The 24,355-nt window shown below is 44.6% G+C and overlaps 2 protein-coding genes across 6 annotated transcripts in view; one reads left to right on the top strand and one right to left on the bottom strand.

Moving 5' to 3' along the window:
• Positions 1-8,357, bottom strand: part of cntrl (centriolin) — a 39,735-nt gene extending 31,378 nt beyond the window's left edge. For 2 of the 5 annotated variants that reach the window (XM_088615269.1, XM_088615271.1), the window contains exons 1-9: positions 8,040-8,356; positions 6,541-6,771; positions 5,934-6,064; positions 5,628-5,758; positions 5,154-5,295; positions 4,659-4,845; positions 3,770-3,963; positions 2,732-2,773; positions 204-323 (exon numbers count right to left, since the gene is read on the bottom strand). In XM_088615269.1, coding sequence (XP_088471395.1) covers positions 204-323; positions 2,732-2,773; positions 3,770-3,963; positions 4,659-4,845; positions 5,154-5,295; positions 5,628-5,758; positions 5,934-6,064; positions 6,541-6,748 — 1,155 coding nt within the window. In that variant the 5' untranslated portion in view covers positions 6,749-6,771; positions 8,040-8,356. Of the gene's footprint in view, positions 1-203; positions 324-2,731; positions 2,774-3,769; positions 3,964-4,658; positions 4,846-5,153; positions 5,296-5,627; positions 5,759-5,933; positions 6,065-6,540; positions 6,776-8,039 lie in introns of all 5 variants that reach the window. The other 3 variants (XM_088615273.1, XM_088615270.1, XM_088615272.1) reach the window with 3 other exon arrangements.
• A 2,084-nt stretch (positions 8,358-10,441) lies between these two features.
• Positions 10,442-24,355, top strand: part of c5 (complement C5) — a 35,438-nt gene continuing 21,524 nt past the window's right edge. Inside the window, exons 1-14 of the mRNA XM_088615278.1 lie at positions 10,442-10,593; positions 10,986-11,178; positions 13,725-13,887; positions 15,181-15,251; positions 15,884-15,975; positions 16,484-16,566; positions 17,428-17,518; positions 18,215-18,320; positions 19,090-19,222; positions 20,279-20,394; positions 20,826-21,023; positions 21,609-21,812; positions 23,281-23,490; positions 23,631-23,780. Coding sequence (XP_088471404.1) covers positions 10,484-10,593; positions 10,986-11,178; positions 13,725-13,887; positions 15,181-15,251; positions 15,884-15,975; positions 16,484-16,566; positions 17,428-17,518; positions 18,215-18,320; positions 19,090-19,222; positions 20,279-20,394; positions 20,826-21,023; positions 21,609-21,812; positions 23,281-23,490; positions 23,631-23,780 — 1,920 coding nt within the window. The 5' untranslated portion in view covers positions 10,442-10,483. The remainder of the gene's footprint in view (positions 10,594-10,985; positions 11,179-13,724; positions 13,888-15,180; positions 15,252-15,883; positions 15,976-16,483; positions 16,567-17,427; positions 17,519-18,214; positions 18,321-19,089; positions 19,223-20,278; positions 20,395-20,825; positions 21,024-21,608; positions 21,813-23,280; positions 23,491-23,630; positions 23,781-24,355) is intronic.

Raw genomic sequence — 24,355 nt, 5'->3', positions numbered from 1 at the left:
AGATTTTGTGAGTATGACAATAAAAGTTTATGAAACTGTTCACCTTTGGTTCAATGAAATCTACCCTTTTTTATACTGTATGATCTCTGTGAAACAAAAAAAGTTCAAAGTAAAAAGGAACGATTTCCCCAGAGTCTGTCAGACCTGGAAAGAAATGATTTGCTTTTCGTAAAGTAATGTGAATCCATATTACAGAATCCCACCTCTTCTGGATAGTAAGCCAGGGGTTCAAATTTGGCATCGATTTTATAGAAAGCCAACTCTTGCTCCAGCTCATATTGCTTTTGGCATGCTCTGGTCAGTTCCACTGTCTTTTGCTTCAGCTGTCAAGAATGGAAAAAAAAAGAAAACTAGTCAGAGAAGGCAGATTTGACAAAGCGCTGGTCACACTGCTTAATTGTTTTAAAGCAAAACCTCATCTACTACAGCAGTGGTTTTCAGTCCTGGTGCTGGTGACCCACACACCTGCTGGTCTTTATTCCATCCCACCTCCATTAGATGACCAAAGCCTTACTTGATCAAAGAAGTTGCTTCAATTTAATAAAGCATTTGTTTCTAGTCACAGGTTTGGATTTTTATTGCACTCACAAAACACAACGGTAAAAACTCCGACATGGTGAAAAGCTGGAAACGTAACAGTTCGGATTCACCTTATGATTATGAAGTCAATCAAGGGTTTGACTGTGTCCAGTACCTGAGGGCTCAGCTCAGGTGTGAGGGTCACCAGGAGCAGGACTGGGGACCACTGTGCTACAGGTACGCTACAGGTATGGTTACAATAACACTTGTCTAAAGATGTACCTTTGAACAATATTAAGAACCTAATACCAACTTCACAAACAGAAAAGCTGTATACCAGTCAAGGTAGACTGTATAGTTGTTTCTCAAAGCCAGTTCCTATGAGGGATTACGCTACTTGGAGTTTACAATAGCTAAAACTTCAGCTATGCTTTTACTCATACGAGGGCTGAAATACAGGCCAGTTCTACTGAAAAAAAGCCCCAGCTGATAAACATACGAATGGCTGCAAAAAAGAAGAGGCTACATGAAATATGCATGTAGCACATTTGATATTTAATAACTGTGAGAACATTATGCGTGAGATTCAAACTTATGTCTCCAGAACACACAGACTAAAATACAGTGCCATGGACCTTGGTTATAAATTAAATCAAACCCCGTGCAGAAAGTTTACTTTGCTACTGTGTGGCTATATTGTAATGGCCCCCAAAACGTAAATTCCATAAATGTATAATACTTACAAATATGTAGTAATATTTAGATTTATGGAAAGACCAAATGTAAACATACATTAGTAATCTGTGCCAAAAATAAAAACGTACATTATTTATACATATACTACTCTCTTATATTTGCCCATCACCCATTTTGTTAGTTTCTCTATATCCTCCCAATATAGAGATGCCAATGTTAATCTGTTCGGCTTGCTGCTACAACTCCAGCATGACACAGGCAGAATGAGCACTTCGGCTCTCCTCCTGACACGGTGTGAGCTCCAGAGTGCCCTGCAGGAGGAGTCACACATGCCCATGATGCCACAGTGCGATCCCAGGAGTCCCTGATGAGCGGCCAGCGGAGGAAATTCTGGACAGATCAAGCTCACCCAGCCTTGGCAGGGAACCCCAGTCACAGAGGGTCAATGGCACAAGCTTGAATACAGCTACAGTGATTGTAAGGCACAACCTGCACTCCAAATATTATTTTTTTAATATAAAACATTTAGTGTTTTTTTTTTCCAAATACACATAAATATATTTTCACAGTCCTTTTTACTGTGTAATATCCATCTAAAATATAAATGGAAAACGTTTAAATATAAATTGAAATGTTTTTCTATTTCTCATCCAAAAGTTGAATTCATGCCATTCTTGTAGTGCCAGACATTTACTCTTGTATACATATTTTTAGAAAAAATCCTTACCTTACAGCCCCACTAACTGATGCATTGAGACTCAGATTAATACGCCTACAATTCAAGAAACAAAGACTGCAAAACATGCCAGCACACTGATTATATTTATCTTATTATCTTCCAGTTCACTGAGAGCGCCCTTGAAATGTTCATTCGAGAAAAACAGCACAATTCGCAAGGCAGCTCAAGCAGCAAGGGAGCTGGCAGACGAGGAAGAAATGAAACGTCAAGAAGGTTTAAAGAGGGAGGCTGACGTTTCATTTCGGAGTACCTGACAAACAGCATGCAGGAGAGGAGCAGGCAGTGAGAGCTCACACTGGAGACGAGAAGCCGAAAGGAAAGAAAAAAGAACAACAAACGTATTCAAGCAGGAGACTGAAAAGACCGAATCAAAGTGGTCAAACCAAAGCTAAAAAAGCAGACCGATTCAACTAGTGAGGTTCACAGGTAAATCTACACAAAACAAAATTTATATTACAAAATGCATCCATAAATGGACTGTTGTGAAAAAATGCCACACACATGTATGTCAATAGGTGTCAAGGCAATGCCACATATACACATTGGTCAATATGTGCTAAGGCCTTAATACAGGTAATTACTAAACTAAACATATTCATCCAATAAGAAGATCAGTAAAACTGATGCAGAAAACTATTAAAACACAACAAAGGGAAGAACTGTTCACTAAAACCAAATGAAAACCAAACCGAAAGTCATTCCACTGCATGCTGATGGGCATCATCACACCAAGTGCACCGTGCAAACCACACCCACACGCACACTGTCCAACAGTACCTGGAGCAGAGGGTACAGAGTTACTAGTAGCCATGAGAGCAGCTACAGGGGAGGAGAGAGGAGAGAAGTAAAGGCAAGAACTGGAAGGGAGTGCACTGGCGTGCTGCACCGCTGCACTAGTAGAAGACACAGACATGACTGGAAAAAAACATCGGAACCGAAAGTAACACAGGAATGAACTTTCCGGTCTGTTAAAAGTTACAGGAACTCCATTATGGTGCATTGATTTTGGATATACAGTATTCAAATGCAGGAAGACATGGGTGGCTGTTATTTTTACATTCTATATCCAGAAACCACATGACCATGTACTTTATTGGAATTTACAGGAATATATTATAATCTGGATGTTGGCTCCACTAAGGCCAGTTAATCTTTGACCGTATATCAGAAGAAGCCCAGCCTTTAACAGAGCCACTACCTTTCAATTTATAGGAATTTAAAAAAGTTATCAAGGTTTAGCTCTAAATCTCTCCCTGACTTCTGGACTGTAAACTATACAGCAGGATCTTTGACAGAAATGAACCAGACATGGATCATCTCCAGACCAAATCTAGTTGTAGTAAAGTATTTTTCCAGCTTCCCAGAATGCAGCTTCAATGAAAACCAGCACTCTGCTGGCCCCCACAGCAAAGACGGGAAGGAACTGCAAAACACGCACCACCTTTGAAAGTGGACATTTGTGCCTCAGCTAGGTACCTTTCTCACCGTTCGGTATCCCAATGTGATAATCAACCACTCCATTTGGAGGGGAGTCTCTTCTAGTGAGGACTCTAATTTAGATTTTCAAACCTATGAGCGGCACCTGATGAAGAAAGACCTTGCGTACAGTATATAATGATAGGATTGGCTCCCGGATTCCACCCAGAGCCTCCATTTTTACATTTGTTGCCAAAGAGGTCAAGAGACAGATGGGTAAAGCAGCTCATTTCACTCAAGCTTCGCTTTGTTTGCCCCTGGAAAAGAACAGCTCTCCGTGCTCGGAGGAAGCGGGCTGGGTGCAGTAAGGAGGGAGGGGGCGGGAGCGCAGGACCCCACCAGCTCATCCTTGGTGTGCAGCTCCCTCTCCAGCTCAGCCTGGCTCTGCTTCTGCTCCCGGCTCTGCAGCTGCAGACCCCTGCTGAGCAGCTCCTGCTGGCCCAGCTGCTCCCGGGCCGCAGCCTGAGCCTCCCTCAGCTCGGTGACCTCCTGCTGCCGGCCCTCCAGCTCCTGCTCCAGGCGCTCCAGCTCCTCTGCAACGGCAGGGCCGGAGTCAGGGTTCGAGCCACGGAGCCCCACCAAGCACAGTGTACAGAGTTAAAGCAACGCTGCTCTATTGAATAGCCTGGCCTTGCAGGGACTAGGTACAAGGAGCAGGGCATGCAATTCAATTCACTGAGGACTTATTGACTACAACTGCATCAAATGTCATCAAGAACCACTGAAACGATCTACTCACCTAAGAAGCATCAATTACAAGCCAGCAACATAACTAATAAGGATATACAAGGAAAGCTACTGTAGGTCACAGCAAGATGGCCCATAGAGCATACAATATTTCCAAGGCCACACTGAAAGGGGTATTAAAGAGTGGATCTGAGGATTCATGTAACCAACTATAGTCAGATCCTCAGAAGAAATACTCAGATTTGCATCAAGCTCTCAAGCCCAAAGATTCTGGGTTCAAGAACTACATAAACTTAGCACTTAAACAAAACTATCGTGATAGATAGCAAAGGAACATGTTTCGGCCATGGAGCCTTCTTATCGGTGTCAAAGAAGGCTCCCCTCTCTGGAGAAGAAGAAGGCATCACAGCCGAAACGTTGCGTTTCCTTTCTTCTCTTTCCAGCAGGGAATAAACCTTTACTTGTTCCTTTGCAGACTAATCTTTACAACCAGCAGAGCAGAGAGTTCCTGCTGGGGAGCATTAACGGAGAGGGAGCTCACCTAGGTGGAAACGCTGGTGGGCCTGCTGGCGCTCCTGCTCGGTGACCGGCCGCCCGTCCAGCTGCTCCAGAGCCCGCAGGTGGAAGATGACGAACAGGCGGCAGTGGGGGAGGTTGGCGATGGGATTCTCCGCCACTGTCAGGGCAGTGAGGTTCTTCAGCAGCTTCAGCTTGGTGATCTCATGGAGCTGGGCACCACAGAAGAGGACAACACTCGCTCGTTTTTAGGCGGGAGGGCAGGTTCATAAACTGTTATCACATGTCGCGTACCAGCAACAGCAATGTCAGACACGCCGCAGCTAGATTTCCACAGCCCGGCAAGTAGTTAAAGACTGCAGTTAACCTTAAGGTGTCAATAGGAAAAAAAACACCATTTCAAACCAGTGTTCTGTCGCGATAATTTCGCCTGCAGTTTTGAAAACGTTGCACGTTGTCATTTTTGCTACCAAGCACGCAATTCACACTCATTCTTGAGCACACAATCACCAGATCTCACCGAGGATATACTGTTCTGTTTCAGGTGGAGGGTCTGCAGAGACTGCAGTTTTTTGCCCACCCACGCAGGCACGTGTTCGATCGCATTGCTGCTCAGGTTCAGATGATGGAGGCTCACCATGTGTTCCAGTCCTTCAATTTTACTGCCAAGTGAAGCCACAATGAGAGAGCCATTTCACAACACTACTACAACGCTGCAAGGACTAACGGATCAAATTCACTGAATTACATGCACCGTATATGAATATGCAGAATCTTTTGTTAATTGCCTTAGTAAAAAAAATGTTTTTATAATAATAACTGATGCGTTGTTGTTTTATTTTTTCAAGCTGCTTTACAAGCATTGCTGCAGTATACATATAAAAAGGGATATTATAAAGTGAAATGTAACAGTAAGTGCAATGCCTTAGACCATATAAACCTTGATGTAAATCATACAGTACAACCAATTACAGAGCAAGATACAGCAAAGTACCTGATCCGGTTGTGAGACAGGTTGAGCTCTCGCAGCCTGTGCAGTTTTTCAAGCTTCTCTATCTTTTCAATCAGATTGTGACTGAGGTTCAGCACCTGCAGTCTCTCACATTTCTCCAGGTTTTCAATAAACTGAAAACATAGTAAAGAAAAGGGCACAGTTGATAGTGTAAATATCCAGACAGAAAATACTGTATTTATACTCTCAGACGCTCCATACTTCAGTTTACACCACCTGGTTTTACTGATTACAAGTCAGATCACAATGAAATGTGTGAAGCAATGTTTATGTCAAATGTCAACTTACCTTGAACTTTTTGCCTCCACTTTTTGCCAGAGACAGGTTTAGGGACTGTACCAAGGCAAGATTGTCCTGCTTGGATAACTTCTTTAGGAGGCCCTCAGTGATGTAGCGTATCCCAGGACTTCTCTGCTCGTCTACATTTTGTAAAAAAACAAACAAACAAACAAACAAACAATAATTACAACTTACACAGTAACTGGGTGCCAGATCTTAAGACTTCAAGATTTCAAGATACATACAGTTCATTAGTAGTTCCGCATTTGGAAGACTGTGAGCAATTTTGCACAACAGGTAAGAAAAGAGCCTTTCTGCTCCTGAACTAATTATTTCATTTATTTATATGCGCCACTGTGTATTTGATAGCTGTTTCACTTGCTTCAAGGATTTTTTGCAACAGAAAATGAAGCATTCACGCAATGTATCTCCGTTTGGCCTTAAAGCAGCCAACCAAAGATAGAGCTGGAGAGCTAATGTAGCAGCTAAAACCATTTAATTAAATTCATTTAACGAAATGTAATTAAAAAAAAAAGAATGTCAGACGCATTCAAAGGGGGCCACGTTACTTGGCAACAGACGTCAATCGCAGAAGCTCCTCGAAGGGGGACATTACCAGTGTGTAGGTCTGCTGAGCCGCCGCCATCGCTGTCCTCGGACAGGTCCTGCCGGAGGCTGCGGTGCCCTTTCTCCCGGGGGCGGCCGCTCGCCGGGGAGGGCGACGGGGTGCGAGGGCCCGAGTGCGGTGAGCCAGGGCCAAGCATGTGCGAAGAGGACAGCCCTCCCTGGACAGTTGCCGTCCGCCGCGTCCCTGCCTGCTTCATACTGCGGGTCCGCGCGGCAAATCCTGCCTGTCCCATAAAACACACCAACACGCCGAGCTCTGAGCTGAACCATGACCCTTTCAAGCCTTTAATTACCATTCATCCATCCATTTTCAAACTATTTAGAAAGGAGCTGAAGTTTGTCCCAGCAAGCAACGGGCACCAGTCACTCCGGACGGGACACCAATCCAGCCCAAAACAGACAGACACAAACACAGACACAGACAGACACATCCAGACCAGGGCTACTTGGCCAGAATCCAATTAACCTGTGGCTGGAAGGTTGCCGGTTCGTATCCCGCGGCCGGCAGAGGAATCCTACTCCGTTGGGCCCCTGAGCGAGGCCCTTCACCCCAGCTGCTCCAGGGGCGCCGTATAAATGGCTGACCCTGCGCTCTGACCCTCAGCTTCTCTCCCTGTCTGTGTGTCTCATGGAGAGCAAGTTGGGGTATGCGAAAAGACAAATTCCTAATACAAGAAATTGTATATGGCCAATAAAGTGATCTTAACCTATCTTCTTATTTAAGTTAAAGAACTGTTATTGTTCTAAAAAGAAAATCTCATAGACCTCTAGTTTGAAATGCGCACAGTACAGCCACATTAATTGGTGCACAGAAACAAAATGTGACTTAACTACTAATAATAGAACAACTAAACATTCCTAATTGTCACTTTACACAACACCATTTAACACTTAAGCTTGTTTTATTCTTAACTTTAATATGAAATGCTTATCTGCTTGAAATAGCTAAACAAAGCCAGCAGGAAACTGAAAGTAAAAATCAAGCAACCTGCATTTGTACCGCAGATTGCAGTAAGACAAACTGACAATGTACAGTATGAGCGCAAGACGCAGTTTGCAGGCGAGCAGAGACCTGACCAGTGAGTCCGCAGACCTATTAACACTGGTTAATTTCCACCAAAGCACAAATTTGTTCTTGCCAATTAAACGATTTTGGTGTATTATATTAAGAAGAAACCGCACACAGCTGGCAGGTCTTCCCTACGAACCGTTGGGAGATTTATTGCTCCTGTCTTTCTGTTTCTCTCTCGCCAACCAACTAAATTCACTATAAATACTGCAGTCCACGTACATTCATTCAGTGCAAAGTTTATTTTGTTTAAAGTGAAAGCCATCATATTACTCGTTAACTCATTTCACGACATAACCAGACATAAGTGACAAGTTTAACGTCTGACGTTTTTTTTCCCCTCCGGAAAAGTGCATGCTATTTATGAGATCAAACATTAAAATGCACAAAAGATTAAGAAAAAGAGACGTTGTACTCACAGTTACAATATATGACCAACGGCGGCAAGCTTCTCCGTGTAAGGGAATTTGATTATTAGAGTTTCCATAGCAACCCCATTTCCCAGTCCCCCCACAAAAAGGCAGTTAAATCCCAGGAAGGAGAGATTAAAAAGAAAGCGTCTCCAGTGAGAGAGGCGCATTCGACAGGGCCAGCTGCTAGATTCACGTCTCAGCTGGAGAGAGGGGAAAAAACACTTTCTTCCGTGGACAGTGTGGCTCGATACAGAAACGGGAAGCTAAATGACAGTCCAGTGCGCGGCCATCTTGAAATCCGCCCGGCCCCCCTCCCCTGTACTACACCGCGGAGGCCTCCGGGCCTACCCCACACCTCCCGCCTCCAGAGGGCGGGTTAGCGCTCTGGGCCTGTGTGATGACATACAAGCCCTTTGTATAGGCTCCAAAACTGTTAGAAGCAGACTCTACATGCGGTATCTATGGTAAAATACAACAAGACGTTCGTTGGTTGGTTTGTTTTCCAACTTTTTATTTGACCAACAAAAGAAAATACGATACAAGCGAGAGTCCGTGTAACACACCAATAACGCCGACAGGGGTACATATCACCATACAAATAAATACACATGGTGAAAAAAGGTTTAAACAGAGTAAATAAACACAAGGTCCGCGCACAGCTTTCATGTTGACTGTTCAAAAGTCTGCAAATACGCCGTTACATCTATTTTAAATGTTCAAACACAGGACTCTCCCGAGACCATTTTACTTTGTGTATATAATAACGTGCCAGTATCATCATTAGGTCGATTACATATGATATTTTTGTATTACTTCCAGTGGGATTGAAGTTTAACATAACGTTTATTTAAAATTTTCTTAATATAAAGAAAGTAATAAGGGTTAAATAAATCTGTCTGAAAACTTTTCTCCCTTTTTGGTTTCTAATTTTTATTTTCAAATGCAATGCTTAGAACGTTTACTAATGTTGAGTGGTAGAGTGCTATTTGACTTGCTCTATCAATACACCCACTACTAGTTGGATTTCTGTTGGTTTTCCAATTTCCAAGGAACCTGGTTACAATACTTTAACCTTTATATAGAGATGAATGGCATTAAGAGTAAACAGACATAAGCTGTAAGTGGACTTTGTTATTTTATTCATGCTTTTTCAAATGTCCCAATAATGTTGCAGTCGATTTCAATGATCCTAGGAGTCCAACTGTTAACACTAAGGTAAAAAAAAACAACGAAAAATGTTGCCAGCTATAGGACATAATTTTAGTGTTAGGCAAGTGCCAGCTCCTAAAACCACATTCCCTTTGTGCTTTTTAACTTACAATAATAGTAATAATAATTACTTACACTTATATAGCGCTTTTCTGGACACTCCACTCAAAGCGCTTTACAGGTAATGGGGACTCCCCTCCACCACCACCAATGTGCAACATCCACCTGATCTCATTGTAGCCACAATTTAAAATTACAGCACACCAGTGAAGGTAAGAAAAAGGGGCAGAGAGCCACAGTAATTGGAGTTAGCAAAGCAATTCAAAATGTTTATGAAAAATGTAGAAAATTCTATATAAGGGAAAATGTGACAAACTGGCTCACTGATTAAGAGCTTGCTCAGATTCACAAAGCGGGGCTATCTCTTATCTTGATGCAACCACAGACTGGATGATAAGAAGGCCTCCCCTTCCCTACCTCCTCAACTCAATAAAGTTGTTCAAATCTGTGGAGTGTGCTGCTAATGGCCTTAAACGCTAAACAACCCTATCCCTTGTGCCCGTTAGCTTCGGTAGTTCTAGCCCTGGGGTTTTCTGAAACTTTGCTAAAACACTTTGCTGAAACACATTCTCTGTGTGGGCTGGTGCAAGAAAACTCCATTCTTGTCATCGTTTCAAAATCAACTACTGTATGTCAACATACCCAGGGTCACAGCTGGCATAATGTCTCCTTCTGTATTTACTTATTGATTATTATTCCTCTGCTTAACACTAAATTTGTTTCTGAATGTTTCTGTTAGCATTGTGGCTTCTTAGCAGGTAAAATATCCATTCCTTAAGAAACATCCGTTATCCATTATTTCCTCAGGCTTAAAAGTTTCGGTATTCTAGTTTTAGATAGAATAATTTCATTACTTCTCTTTCTCTTTTAAGCTTAGGTTGCTGCCATATAAACGGGTGTCTATTGAATGATAACCAATTATAGTATAGTGACATTACATATTTAATTCTTTTTTCTACCTTCAGTTATCCGAACAGGTTTAGTAACAGACATTAAATAACTCATAGAAGGGTCATTTCTGTCTGCTCACCTGAAATTGACAAACCGTGATTTGTTTTTCAACAGAGTGGCCAAGGGAACAGAATCTGGGGGAGGCTCAAAACAGATAATAATTAACTATAACCAAACAGCAGGGGCAACCAGCTTGTTGGACTGCACTGACCCCATACATTCCAGCGTGTATGGCTCTCAGCGGTACCCCTAATGCTGGGAGTCTAGAGCAGCTCAGCATGAAACTCCTCATTTTCTGTCTTTTTTGCTATTTTGGATGGACAAATGCTCAAGACAGGACGTGAGTAATGTGTTGCTCCTCTTTCTGTTTGTTTAATCCTCTGTAGTGCATCTAGAGGCACTTTCTAGTATATGGATAACTCCATACCATTTTCATTTTGAAATGTACATGCTAATGTTTTGGGGGTGGTATTTTCATGACTCTCTTTATTGGTTCTCATTTACAGCTGGTATATTGACTTTCATTAATATACATCTTCTGCTCATTGTTGCTTATCACCTCTGTTTTGAAGTCTTATGAAGTTTAAAACTACCTCTTGATCAAGGTTTGCTTCGCCAGAAAAACAGTGGTAGAGTGCTTCATTTTTCCCCAGAGTGCTCAGCGGAAGACCGAGCATTCACACATATGGGTAGAAAGGAAAGAAAAACAACCATATTGCTCTTGTTCCTCAGGTTCCTCATTACAGCTCCAAAAGTCCTGCGCGTTGATGCCTTGGAGAGAGTGGTGGTGCAGTTATTCGGATATGACGGGGACTACACGTTCACCGTGTCTCTCAAGTCATACCCAGACAAGAAAAAGCTCTTCGCCACAGGCACCATAACACTTACTGCAAACAATCAGTACCAGGATTCTGTGCATCTGAAGGTAGGCACAGTGCGACCACCCACCACCACGCTAGTATTTTAATAATATGCGATCCATTCATATGGGTAAAATGCACTGTATATCTGCCCAATCTCCTTCATTCCTTCAATATTTCTCAAAATGCGTTTCCTCACTGTGTCCATTGTTTCCTTTCCCTCCCGCTGTTTTCCCTTCTGCCTTCCTCTCATCCACTCTCCCATACCAACAGTTTCTCCTTCTCTCTCCCATATTCCTGGTTTTTCCGAGACCGGGGAACGGTCACTTGCTTCCTCCCCTCCCCCAAACCGAAGTGAGCTTTATCTCTACAACCCTTGGACCTGCACCAGCGGACTACAGGAGCAGCTGCATTCAAAATGTGCACCGTCAGTTATCCAGCATTTTGTGAAGTGATTAATGCCAACCTCCGAGCCACAGAGTGTAACCCTGAGCCAGCACATCACCCACTTTCCTAGTGCACATTTCAGGGATCGGTCTGGTTTGCTGAACCCCTCTGGGCTCCCAAGATGTATCAGTAATCCTCTTTCAGAGAACCCTGCTCAGCCCTCCCCCCCCCCCAAAAAAAAAAGTCTTTCACAGAGATATAAATCCCCAGAAGATCTTCAGTTCCTGTTCTCACGTGGAGCAACTCTCCAATCCTCTATCCCACTGAGAAAGCTGGAACAGACAGATTCCCGACAGTCTCCCGAATTCTCCCATTTCTTGTCCTCCTTATAAACCCAACTTCCCTTTCATCCCCTAGAACTCCTGCACACTGAACCTGGCTCTCCCATGCACGGTCAGTCTTCCCTTTCCCAAGAAGAAACCAGTCCCATTTCCACCCTGGGACCTCCTGGCTCACTCACCCTTCAACAGAGAGTCTTCCCTACACTGGAAGATACATCTTCCAAGACGTACCTCCCCACTTACCCCCAGTTCCCACTTTCCAATCATCAACTCTACTGATCTGCCGTACTCTAAAGACTACGGAGAATTCAAACCAATCCAGGAACACAGTAAACACTAGAAATGCTACTTAATTCTCTCTGGATCCATCTTCCTTTACTAAATCTCATGCCTAACAAAACCCTTGCATGTCGTCCTCATCTCATTCCAACTTCTCAAACCTCCACAGGCCATAGGACTGCTGGCTGGCTGCTGATGTTAAAGCACAGGAGCGTTTAAATCAAACAGGGTAACTTATGTAATAGCCCTTATCTCATTAGACAGCAGCAGCTTGTAACAATTTTTTATAAAACTAAAAGAGAGACATAAAATACAGTCAAACAGAATTTCCATTTGGCAATTATATAGTAACTTGTGCTATCTAAATGCATAAGGCAGGAATCCACCAACACTCTGTTATACTGACTGCTGCTTCACCTGAGGAATGTCCTAATTAAGCACAGAGCCAATCAGCTGATCCCTTTCCTGCCTGTGGAATTCCATTCCACAGGAGTCTAATCAGTCAGTCAAGGCAGGTGTGTCTATTTACTGCAGGAGGAAGAGGCTTTAACTGAGCCTTAGCTTGCTCCACCACACATTACAAATTTAGCATTTGACATATAGAATCGATGTTTATCATTTTCAGATTTTACACCCACCTATTTTGGAATCACAGTTTCAAGTGTCTTTAAAACACAGCTCTCTTTGACGAGCCCTGTGCGCACATGGAGAGTGCACAACAAGTGCAGACGCATTCCTCTGACCCGCCCACTCATTCATCCATTCACCCTTTGACATGCTGCAAGCTCCATGGCAACATGCAGGAGTCTCGGCACTGATTGGAGGAAAGGCATGTCCTTCACTGATGTCAGAGCCAGACTTTCAGGAATCAGCTGTGGGGGCCAAGGAGTGGAAGAGCTCTTCCAAATTAATTCCAAAACTACCCCTGGCCAATTCACTTGGAAGAATCCGTTCATAATCTGCTAGTAACAGTAGCCCATTCTCAAGCTGACAACATCTGGATCATAGAAACCAACCTGCGCTCAGAGCAAACACCCTTAAGGGTGGGCAGCTATCATTTTCTACAATGTGAGTCCCATAGTGCCCTCAGCAGAATTAGCCTTCATTGGAAGAGAGATGCTGCTCTTACCAACAATGGCAGATACCCTGGCGAATTCACGTCTGACAAACCCAGGTGACACTAATTACTCACCGTCACAGGAAGTCTGGACAATGTCACTTAACAACATTGCTCAAGCATTCATTCCCACATCCCTCCAGATTCTCCCTCCTTTGTTTTCCTGTCCTGTTCTATAGCCCTCACGCTGAAAGTCTTGTCTCTTCGTTTCTCATGCCTCAGTATAGAAGACAGTCTCCTAGGTGTTTGATATTGATTTTCTGATCTATGTCACACTGACTCATCACCAGTTTCTAATGTTTGATTCAGTCCTTGCAAAATGTTTGGTGGTGCTCTTATGAAACTCTCTAGGTAAGTGAAAATGTACAAATTATGATAAAAATCTATGTAACTAATGGCCTCTATGTTTACTGAAAAGGTGAGGCAGGAGCCTCTTTGTGTAACAGTGTCTCTCCTCCTCCTTCACCATCTGCTTCCTTTTCTCTAGCTTTTACCTAGAGATTTCCCTAAAGATGGTATCCTGAGCTCCTACGTGTATCTGGAGGCCAGGTCGAGTGACCTCACCAGAGAAGAGAAGTTACTGGTCTCTCATCAGAATGGCTTTCTTTTCATACAGACGGACAAGCCCCTCTACACCCCAGATCAATCAGGTGAGGTTTCAGAGAGACAGTGAACTGTTACAGCACCCTGATTGTTATACTTCATCCCTGACTGAGAACTGAGCTACACACCCAGCAGAAAAGAGCAGAATAAAACTAACCATGAAAAGACATTCTAGGAATAGAGGTATATTCAATGTTCCTGAGTAAATATGTTATCCAAAGTGGTCAGTGGTTAGGTGGTAAATATACATTCAGGAAGAGAACCTGAACACCATTAAACAGGGGCTGAGTTTTCAAACCTCGTGAAGAAAGGTAGCTATCTCGGAAGATGAGAGGCTCCTAATAGACTTGGACTACCTGCTCTTTAAAATCTAGATGTATTGCTCAGTGTTTATAATGCCTTTTGACAAAGTGTAGGTCATCCTTACCTCAATAATTAAGATTCATCTATCCTGATAATCACATAAAAACAACAGTGATATACAGTAATATGCCACTTTTTTCATGCAAGGGTCATGCAATAATTCTATTCAGTTATATGGTAAAGGGCTCATTTTCCTATAGATGAGAATCCAGCTGGCTCAAACTCTCTCTTTTTCTACATGTGGTTAACTGATGAGTTGGACATTTGACATAGGACATAGGACATTTGTTACAAAACTCAGGCAAGTAAGGAAATATGGTAAAAGCGTCCCCACTGGAGCGCTGTGGAGCAGGCTTGTGTTGCTGCAGCAGCTGGCCACACCTCTACTCACCTGTCAGTAAGTACCGGTTGCCACTGGATACATGATCTGATAGGAGACCTGTACCACCTGTGGGCAATATACGACCACACCCTCCTCAGGTGGCTCAGGCTACTTATGTCTCCTCTGGTCTTTGGTATAGAGTTGCTTTAACCCCTAGCTTCGTTCCCTAGTTCTCGCTTGTGTTTCTCCCTGGATGCTCGGCCCTAATTTTGCCTGACCACGTGCCTGGATTGCGCCTTTGTGCTCTGGGACTATGTACTGTATTTCTCATGCTGCAAACCTTGCCTGCTTGTCTCAGCTGCGATCGTGTTATTCCCTTTGTGCCTTCGCTGTGTGTCTCCCGATTTGAACCACGTTTTGCTTCATACCCTGGCTCTGGACTGGGTTTGCAAGCACCACGCTTGCTGTGGCTGTTTCCCTTCTGCTACCCACGCCTCGCTGCCTGGGCATTCCTGCTTCACCTTTTCTGTCCTGCACTGGGGTTCGCCTTACAACTCCTTACAACTTCCAACAGCACTTGTGGGAAAGACATTGTCCACGTTGCGTTTGTACTTTATGTTTTGACTCTCTGTGCTGTGTTTTTCATGTTTTATAGTGAAGGTGCGAGTATTTTCTCTCAATGAAGAGCTGAAACTGGCACGCAGACCCATCACTCTCACTTTCTTGGTTAGTACTGTTAATATTTGACTTGGTAAATATCTAGAAAGTGTATTATGTACAGTTATGTACATATTATTTTCAATATGTACTATGTATGTGTAAGTGTAATATGTGTGTTCACTGCTTTCAGTGGGCTGCACTGGTGCAAACTCCAATCAACTTTGGTGACATGGTTATATTGTTAATATAATAATGTTTGATTACTACAGGTAGTTGGGACCCAGACTAGTTACAAACAGGAGGAAAGAGTGTTACCTACTGGTCTGCTTACGCTAGTTACAGTGATAATCTAGTTTTCCTTAGTCTCTTATCCCAGTATTTACAAGAACAATATTGCTTAGCTTCTCAGATCAGAATCTGCCTCAAACACAATCATTAGTGTTGATTACTTTATTATCTTAAATTAAACATTCAAAGCTATTAATGGATAAAATAGTGCAGTGCAGGTTCTCCTAGCTAATCTAAGCAGAACAATGTTGAATAACACACTGATTGGGGTAAGAAATCAACCAGGTGTTTTGTGATCAAAGGCCAGTTTCTAGTTTAAAAGAGAAAATAACCTCCACTGCAGCCCTGACGCATGACTGGAGTTCTGTAATAAAGGTGGTGACCGTGATGCTCTTTGCTTGATATCTTAGGACCCGGAACTAGTGAAGGTGGACATTGTGGAGGTAAAAGATGTCTCTGGGGTGGTCTCAGTGCCAGATTTTAAGATCCCTCTCAATCCCAAGTAAGAACACCCTTCTAATAGATTATTATCTAATATCACTTTATCTAATATCTAATATTTCTAAGCCAGTGATATCAGGCTCTGAGGCTGACCCTGTTTTTTATTGTTTTCATTAGTTCTCTGAAATTGGGAAATGCCGTTATATTCTGTACCACATAGGTTTTTGTTTTTCTTCATACATATTGCACATTCTAATATCAAGAGATCAGAGTGGCAAAATTGAATTAATACCTAATTTTTGGATATAACTCCTTCTTGTTCTGCGTGTGCACACAGTCCTAGTGAAATGTCAATGTGGATGATCCATTATGGACCGGACAGCGCGACCTTTGTCACGGTCAATCAGAAGACATATCCTAGAGAACAGCCCCCTGGGACTCCTTCCTGTTGACTCTGCATTAGCTTATGTGCAGCCCATGCATTTGTGACTTGGCTGCATTTCTTGCACTATACTAGCAAGAGTGCATTTTTCAAATAATCTCATTGTTGTTGTTTTTGGTTGTTGTAGGTATGGAATCTGGAAGATAGAAGCCACTTATTCTAATGATTTCACCACCTCCGCTATGGCTGAGTTTGAGATCAAGGAATATGGTATACATATCTTAACAGTGCAAACTCTGACATTTTAAACTTGAATGGTCTTCAGCTGACTATGACCGGAGATCTTCCCCAATGATTATGCAAAACTGGACTAGTCTCACCAGGGCCGTGCTAACTTGTCTGAGCCAGGATACCTGTCAGTGTGTCACACAACATCAGAACTGTCAGGTGTCTCCAAAGTTTTCAGTGATGTACTCCAGGTGTGTGCTGACCATCCTCTGTGGCCCCTCAGAACCTTACATCTTATGAGATGATGAGTGACTGAAACAGCAAGCATATGAGAGACATACCTTCATGAGTCTTCATTCTTTTTGTGCTGGTGAAGGGGCAGTAGTGGCACAATGAGGTGATTTAACATTGCCAAATTCAAATTAAGAAAAACAATTGAAAAAATAATAGGGCAGCACAGAGGTGCAATAGTGAGCATTGCTGCCTCACAGCGCTGGGGCCCTGGGTTCAGTTCCAGATCCGGGCTGCTGGCCCTGTAATGTTTGCTTGTGTTTCCTCTGGGTGCTGCAGTTTGCTCAAGCCTCTAAAGACATGCTGGTAGGTCACCTGGCTTCTGAGAGAACTGGCCCTGCTGTGTCTGTGTGTCTGCCCTACGATGGACTGGTGTCCCATCCAGGGTGTACCCTGACTTGTGCCCGCTGCCTGCTGGGAAAGTCTCTGGCTCCCCCGACCCCCCCCCACCCTGTGATCCTGAATTGGAAGATGTGGTTAGAAAATGTATGGATTATCAATAGAAACAGCGGCTTGATGATAGAAGCCGTTCTGTGTTGATGTTTGCTGTTTAATCAGTGTCGGACGTGGACGGTCGCACTGTCAGACATTTTTATCTTCTTTCCTCCACAGTTTTGCCCAGCATCTCTGTCACCATTGTGCCTACAATCAGCTACATCAGCTTTGAGCACTTTGAGAAGTTCAAGTTCACCGTGAAAGCCAAGTAAGACCATCAGTGACACATGAAGCACGCCTGGAATTCTGCACATAATAATAATAATAATAATAATAATAATAATAATAATAATAATAATAATAAATAATTAATAATAAATCTGAATTCTGGGACTGGTACCTACAAATGAACTATTTCATCTTTATGTCAACCTGAAACTTCTCTGTTGGGTGAATCAGAAACAGAAATAGAAATGTGTTCGATGATGATACTGGAGATCTGAAAGCTACGTTCCACACAATCTTGTCAGAAGGTTTTAGTCTTCCCTTATGACAGTTTACCTTGGTAATGTTTTCACACTTAAACAGTGGTATGGCTTTGTTCGGCAGTAGATGCAGCATCCATTCACAATTTGTTTTATCACGTTACACCTTGCCATTACCATGATGTGCCTTTAAAGAACGTTTACTACAGCACACTATAATATCCCCATGATTCAATGCAGTAAAAGATTAAAAAAAAAAACAAATAGGGAGGAAACCACAGAAAATGTGTGGTAAAATCACAGAACAACCAGGGTAAAAGTGCAAAATTACTAGCACATCAACCATGGTGAATCTTTAAAGGGTTCAGATACAGTTCTTCAGGTACAGTTACATTTCCCTTGCCACAATTGCTCTGCCGTTACTGTTTGTATGTACATTGCTGGCTAACCTTTTTCCCCGCACTCATTTCGCCCATGAGGTACTTCCACGGTGCAGTGGTGACCCGGGCTGATGTGTACCTGAGGTTTGGCTACATTGATAGAAAGGACCTCGTCATGATACCGAAGGCTGTGAGACACGTGTCGGTAAGAAGCAGTCGAAGCCTGTTGAACACTTACCAGTACCAGGAGTGATGATGCAGAGTGAGACAGTGGTAGTGGGCCACAGCAGTACAGACCATTCCTTGTGTAGACGTCAGATCCTGTTATGACAACGGGGAGCGACACGCAGGTCTGTTCATCGAGGCAGTGGTCTAGTTGTGGGATCATGAGGGTATGTACTGATGTTGGGTGACATCAATCCAGCCCTTTTCTAATCTGCTTTATGTATTAAAGGGTCGCAGGGGAGCTGGAGTCTACCCCAGCAAGGCAGGACAAACTCTAGACAGGACACCAGTCCATCGCAGGGCAAACACTCACACTCACGCCAGAGCCGATTTTCCCAGAATCCAATTAACCTACCGGTACCGTCTGTCTTTAGACTGTGGGGAGAAACAGGAGATTCCAGAGAAAATGTACTTTGACGCTGTAAGAACATATACACTCCACACAGACGGCACCCCAGCAATTGAACCCAGGTCTCCTGCACTGTGAGGCTGCAAGGCTGACCACTGCGTCACCATGCTGCCCTGTTGGGTGACGTGTCCTGATGAAATTATTTCCAAATAGGCCGTTTCGGAGTCATATTGTATCAGACAAATGGGTAACCCAACAGCGGCTTTTTTCAGTGGTCCTGAGCGTGCATCCGGAAAATCGGAAAAGCCGGAGGTGCTGCCGAAGAATTGCGTTTCCAAGCACACGCTCATCGCACAACACAGGGCGCGGGGATGGCGATCTCACCTCGTCGTTCTTGCAGATGACGAACGGGGCAGTCGAGGTGGAGTTCAACCCTCGTCGGATCCTGGCGCTGCTGGCAAACGGGCCGGAGAGCCTGGAGCAAATGGACGGGAAGTTCCTGTACATCTCTGCCACAGTGCAGGAGACCAAAGGTGAGCACCAATGGCTGGCCTGTCGAAACCTAAGAGCAAGAATAGACTGAGCAGGGAGCAGGCCGTGTGATGTGAGGAGGGGGTGTGTATAACATCGTGACTCGTCGGCTGTGCAAAAACGCCTTTTACCTACAGTAGCAACAGTATGAAAGGACGAGTGCAAGCATATTATTTGACGTCTTGATGCTGATGCTAGAAACTGCAGAATGTCTAGCTAATCGTCACACCTTTTATTTATATACTTGCTTTTGTCTGTTTACAAGGTAAAACTGCTTGTGAAGAATAAAGTGGTAAAGTGTCTGTAGAGAGGAAACAACTCCTAATCCGGACATTTAGAATGAGCTTTCCTGTGTGGATTTGCTGTATAAAACCCATTTCGTTTCCCATCTCGGGTGAGAGACTACTCACAGATCTGTATCCTCTCCCTGCACATGAATAAACCACACCTTACCCGAGTGAAGAGTTTTCTTCGACAGGTGCACAGAGGAGATTGTACTGTATCTGAGGAGCAGCAAGAATAGATTATCCCAAACGCTTCACTACGAGTCTGCACTAATCCTCTTTTCTAATCGTGCCTTCTCCAAATTGCATACAGCCCACAATACGTGAACAAGAATAATAAATTATATATATACTGTATAATTGCAATCGTAAAACTTGTAAAATATTGACTGAATTGGAATTACTGTTTTTCTTTAATTTCCTCCGTTTTTATCGATAGTGCTCTACACTATATTTATTTTGCAGGTCTGTTTTTTCAGGTTAGCTGAACACTCATTTGTGCCAGTGAGGGCTCTGCAGCTTGCAAGTAAATTAGTGTAAGATGGAGTGCCAATATGTCTGCCAGCCATTACCCTATACACAGTATAGTAGGTATAGTTATTTGTATTACACATTGCAGGAATAAAATAATGCTCCAATCAATAAGAGCAATACAGTATAAGAATATTTTTTTTCCCACTAGCGGTATTCCATGTAAACAGCACTTTTCCATGCACCACATAGTTGCTTCCATGCATTGTCCTAATATTGCCTGCACCCTCTCCTCTGTCCCAGGTGGGATTTCCCAGGATGGCGAGCTGGCCAATGTGAAGTATGTCCTGTCTCCGTTCTCCCTCAGCCTGGTGGCCACTCCGCCCTTTGTGAAGCCAGGACTGCCCTACCACGCCAGGGTAAGGGCTCAGTATAGACTGTAGCGTTTTTTTTCTGGACCCTCCACTCCAAGCGCTTTCCGGGTAATAAGGAGTCTCCTCCACCCCCACCAGTGTGCAGCTCCGCCTGGGTGATGCACCAGTCCTCTCCCCACACGTCATCTCTCAGCGGGGAGGAGAGCAGAGAGGTGAAGCCAGTTCAGAGATTCCCAATAGTTCAGTTCCTCTAGCCAGTAGGACATGAGGCCAGAAGGGTAGCTGGTAGCTTCTTCTCTGGAGCGATCCCAGTGTAACGTGGTACCCAAAACACCACTCCGCCTCATTCAGATCTTCCTAGTGCGTTGTACAATCGTACCAGAACTTCTCTTGCTTTGTGCTCCACGCTTTTCCACTGATACACACAGCCCACGTGCTTTCGGAAATGAAGGGTCCCGCCCGCGATTTCCCCCCAGGTGCTGGTGAAGGACCCCCTGGGGCAGCCTGCGGGAGGCGTTCCGGTGCGGATGCAGGCGCTGGCGCTGGATCAGCACGGCCAGGAGATCCGGCTGCGGTCGGCCATGGTCGGCCAGGACTACGTCCTCAGCGGCTCCGACGGCACCGTCCTCATCACCCACAACATCCCCCCCAAGGCCACGTCCGCGGCGTTCACTGTGAGGAGCTGCTGCCAGACCGTGACCGTTGAGCGCCGCTAACCACAGAACGGGCTTGCAGTTCGTCAGTGACGGAGCTTATTGATTATTTGGCCTACCTCTCAGTCTCACGTTTCATTTTAGGAATGAAGGAATGGAGAGCACCTCGCTATCAAGGAATTGGAAAGGGATTTACCCACGAACTTAGTGGTGCCGCCCCATAGTTCAGGGAAATGAGTTCCATTGCAGCTTTGGGTGCCTGTCTGTGTGGAGTCTGTATGGTCTCCCTGTACTTACATGGGGTTTTGCCAGGCACTCTCGGTCTATTAGGTTCAGTAATTTGCCAGCATTTCTAGTTCTAGGTTTCACTGCAATTAATTGTCCCTTTCTCTGTGGCCCCTACACCGCACTGGCACCCCACCCAGGGGCAGAGCAGACTCGGGCTTTTAGAGAGCACCCTGTGCTTCCAGGATCCAGCTGGTCATCACAGGGATAAGCAGCTTTCCCGTGCCGGAGAGAGCAGAATGTCTCGTCTCCTTCAGTGTTCAGCATGGGAAAGACGGTGTCCGGGATGTGCCCCCGGGGAATGACCCTTTCATGTTGCAGGTGGAGACGGCCGATAACTCCCTGCCCAGGGAAAACCAGGCGAAGCTGCAGTTCAACGCCGTGGCCTACCACTCCGACAAGGAGCGGTACCTCTACATCGACTGGGCTTCCAGTCACAGAGTGCTGCACTCTGGAGACTACGTCAGCATCAACATCTACTTCAGCCAGAAGCACCTGAGCAACATCAAGTACTACAGCTATCAGGTACCTGGGCAGTGCAGACCGTCCCCGGCTCCGGCCAACTTCAGTGGACTGTGACCGCGTCCAGTAGAAATAAGCAGCATTGACACAAAAATAATGGTCTGAACTAATGAAATAATGTACACCACATCTGCTACTACACGATGCAAATCGGAAAATGTATATTACATCTATACATTTGAATCTATGTAGACAGCAATCTAGCTAACAACAGAAAACAGCGCATGTTTGAACTTTATTTACTCACGCAAAGAACCTCAACTGTCCAGCCTTCTTCAAATCCTCTTCGCCAAAATTAAGTGAGATTTACAGGCAATTTTTGGGTGTTTTGTGAAAGTGTGCAGCATATACCTCAAAAGTTATCATTAACGGATTTATTGAAGTATACTATTGTATATTTCTAAGCCCACTTCTGTACACATATTAAAGTAGAGCTTCAGTGTGATGCTACTGTATGGCCAGGCTGTATGTGCATGTAATCTACTTTAAAGTCCCTTATAAAGTCTGGCTGGATTTTTCTGTTACTGTTCGAGCTATAGTTCTCTGAGAGACAGTAACCCAAAGTCTCCTAACCAATACATAGAAGCTCCCTAGCTCCAGGAGTGGACTCCCCATCTCCCTGAAGCTCACTGGGTCCTGGGAGAATCTGTTTTTTTGATCCCTTACCATAACCAGAACCTGTAAACTCGTAATCACAAGTCTGTTCTCTCTGTATAACCATAATCTTATAACCAGTACTGTTTTCTCTCTGAATAATCCCCTCTGGGATAACCTTGTTTCCATCCTGAGAAAAACTCTCAGTGCCCCACTGCACCAGGGCTTCCTTCTGATCACCAGGAGTGCCTCAATGTAACCTGAGGACGTATAGACTACAGGGCTGCCAAACTACCAAATCCAGGAGACTTCAGCTCAAGGGAATCCTCACAGCTACTGCATGCCACATGAGTGAAGTCTCTCTTCCATAGTCAGGGAGTCTCTATAACCCAAACCACCCCCTTTCCTTGAGAGACCAGTCCTATCTCTTCTCTCCCGTGGTCTTAACCTTAATCAGAAACCCAATATTTAATACATTTGTTAACCTTAACCAGAGACAGACTCTATCAGTAGTAGTCTAACCTACTTGGGGGTGGGGTGTCATCATTTTAAGAGCTAGCCGGCTTTACAGCCAATGCAAACAGACTCAGATAGTCTGCTGTTAAAGAAAGAGCTGTGGATGGTGACTCAAGATGGGAATGGTGGGTGGTTTGTCTGGTACCTCCCTTCCAGTTCCCTGGCCTCACAGTTCCCTCACGGTCACAGTCAGGCATTTCTCCCCCGGCCAAGTGGGTCTGTAACCAAACCTGCACCACACAGGAGCGCCGTGGATCTTTGAAGTGTTGGGTTCATCTCCTCGAATTAAACTGTGCTTATGATGAGAAAAGTAAGGCAATCCCGTGTCTTCTCCTTTTTTTCTTGTTGCCCTCGCCCTCAGGTCATCTCCAAGGGGAAGATCGTGGCGTTCAATTCAATGCCCCGTGTCGGCCAGGCGAACTATCAGAACATCAACTTCCGGGTGACCTCTGACATGGTGCCCTCGTCCCGCCTCCTGGTCTATTACGTCGTGACCGGAGAGGGGGAGGCGGAGCTTGTGGCCGATTCTGTCTGGATGGACGTCCAAGACAAATGTGTCAACGGCCTACAGGTACAGACGATGCCACCGCTAGCTGAACGCGCGCCGCCGGTTTCCAGCCTGAGGATAAAAAGCAAGCAGATTGTGTTTTGACGGGGGGGTTCCCTTGGGGCGGTGCTTTGCTGTAACAGCTGGGTTTTGTCACGGTGCAGGCCAAGATCTCCGTCCCTCCTGGGGTGTACAAGCCCAAGGAGAAGGTGGGCCTGAAGATCGAAGCAGATGAGGGGTCCTCTGTAGCACTCTCAGCCGTTGACACTGCCCTGTATGAACTCCGGAGCAACCCCAAAGACCCCCTGGCCAAGGTAAGCCCTGACACTTGTGTCCTCCACCCCATTCAGCGCTGCCTCGGGCCGCTGCACGGCCCAGCCCCAGTATGGCACAGCACCGCAATCCAGTGTTGCACTTAGCACTCAAGAACTGTTAAATTCACTATGGAATAACACGTTTATTTGTAAGTAAACGCAAGATGGGAGCAGTAGGGATAACTGGAAAAGTATTCCACCTAACTGGAATATCTGACTCAGTCTGTAGTTTGTGGGGGAAACTTGTTTTCTGTAGATTTATAGAAAACAATTGTGCTCTTATTGTCAATGTTCCTACACACCCTGTATGTGTCAGTTTTCTCTAGAATGTAGACCTAAGGTATGCAAAACTCCCTGCTAGTCCATCCTGGGACTTCACTTTAAGGCCGCACAAGTGGAATGAGTCCCAGGATCTGGGTTTGTGTTGAGAAGATGTTGGTGTCTTCCTTCTTGAAGTTGATGTGATTTTGAATTTATTTTGAGATCAGAAATGGTGGATCACGCGGCGGGTGCTTTTTTTGGGGTCCTGTTTATTCTTCCCTGCTGCCCACTGTTCTCAGCTGCTCCTGTCCCTA

Source organism: Lepisosteus platostomus, chromosome 21, assembly GCF_059453375.1.
Source record: "Lepisosteus platostomus isolate fLepPlt1 chromosome 21, fLepPlt1.hap1, whole genome shotgun sequence".
NCBI lineage: Eukaryota > Metazoa > Chordata > Actinopteri > Semionotiformes > Lepisosteidae > Lepisosteus > Lepisosteus platostomus.
This window is presented reverse-complemented; position numbering and strand designations above follow the sequence as displayed.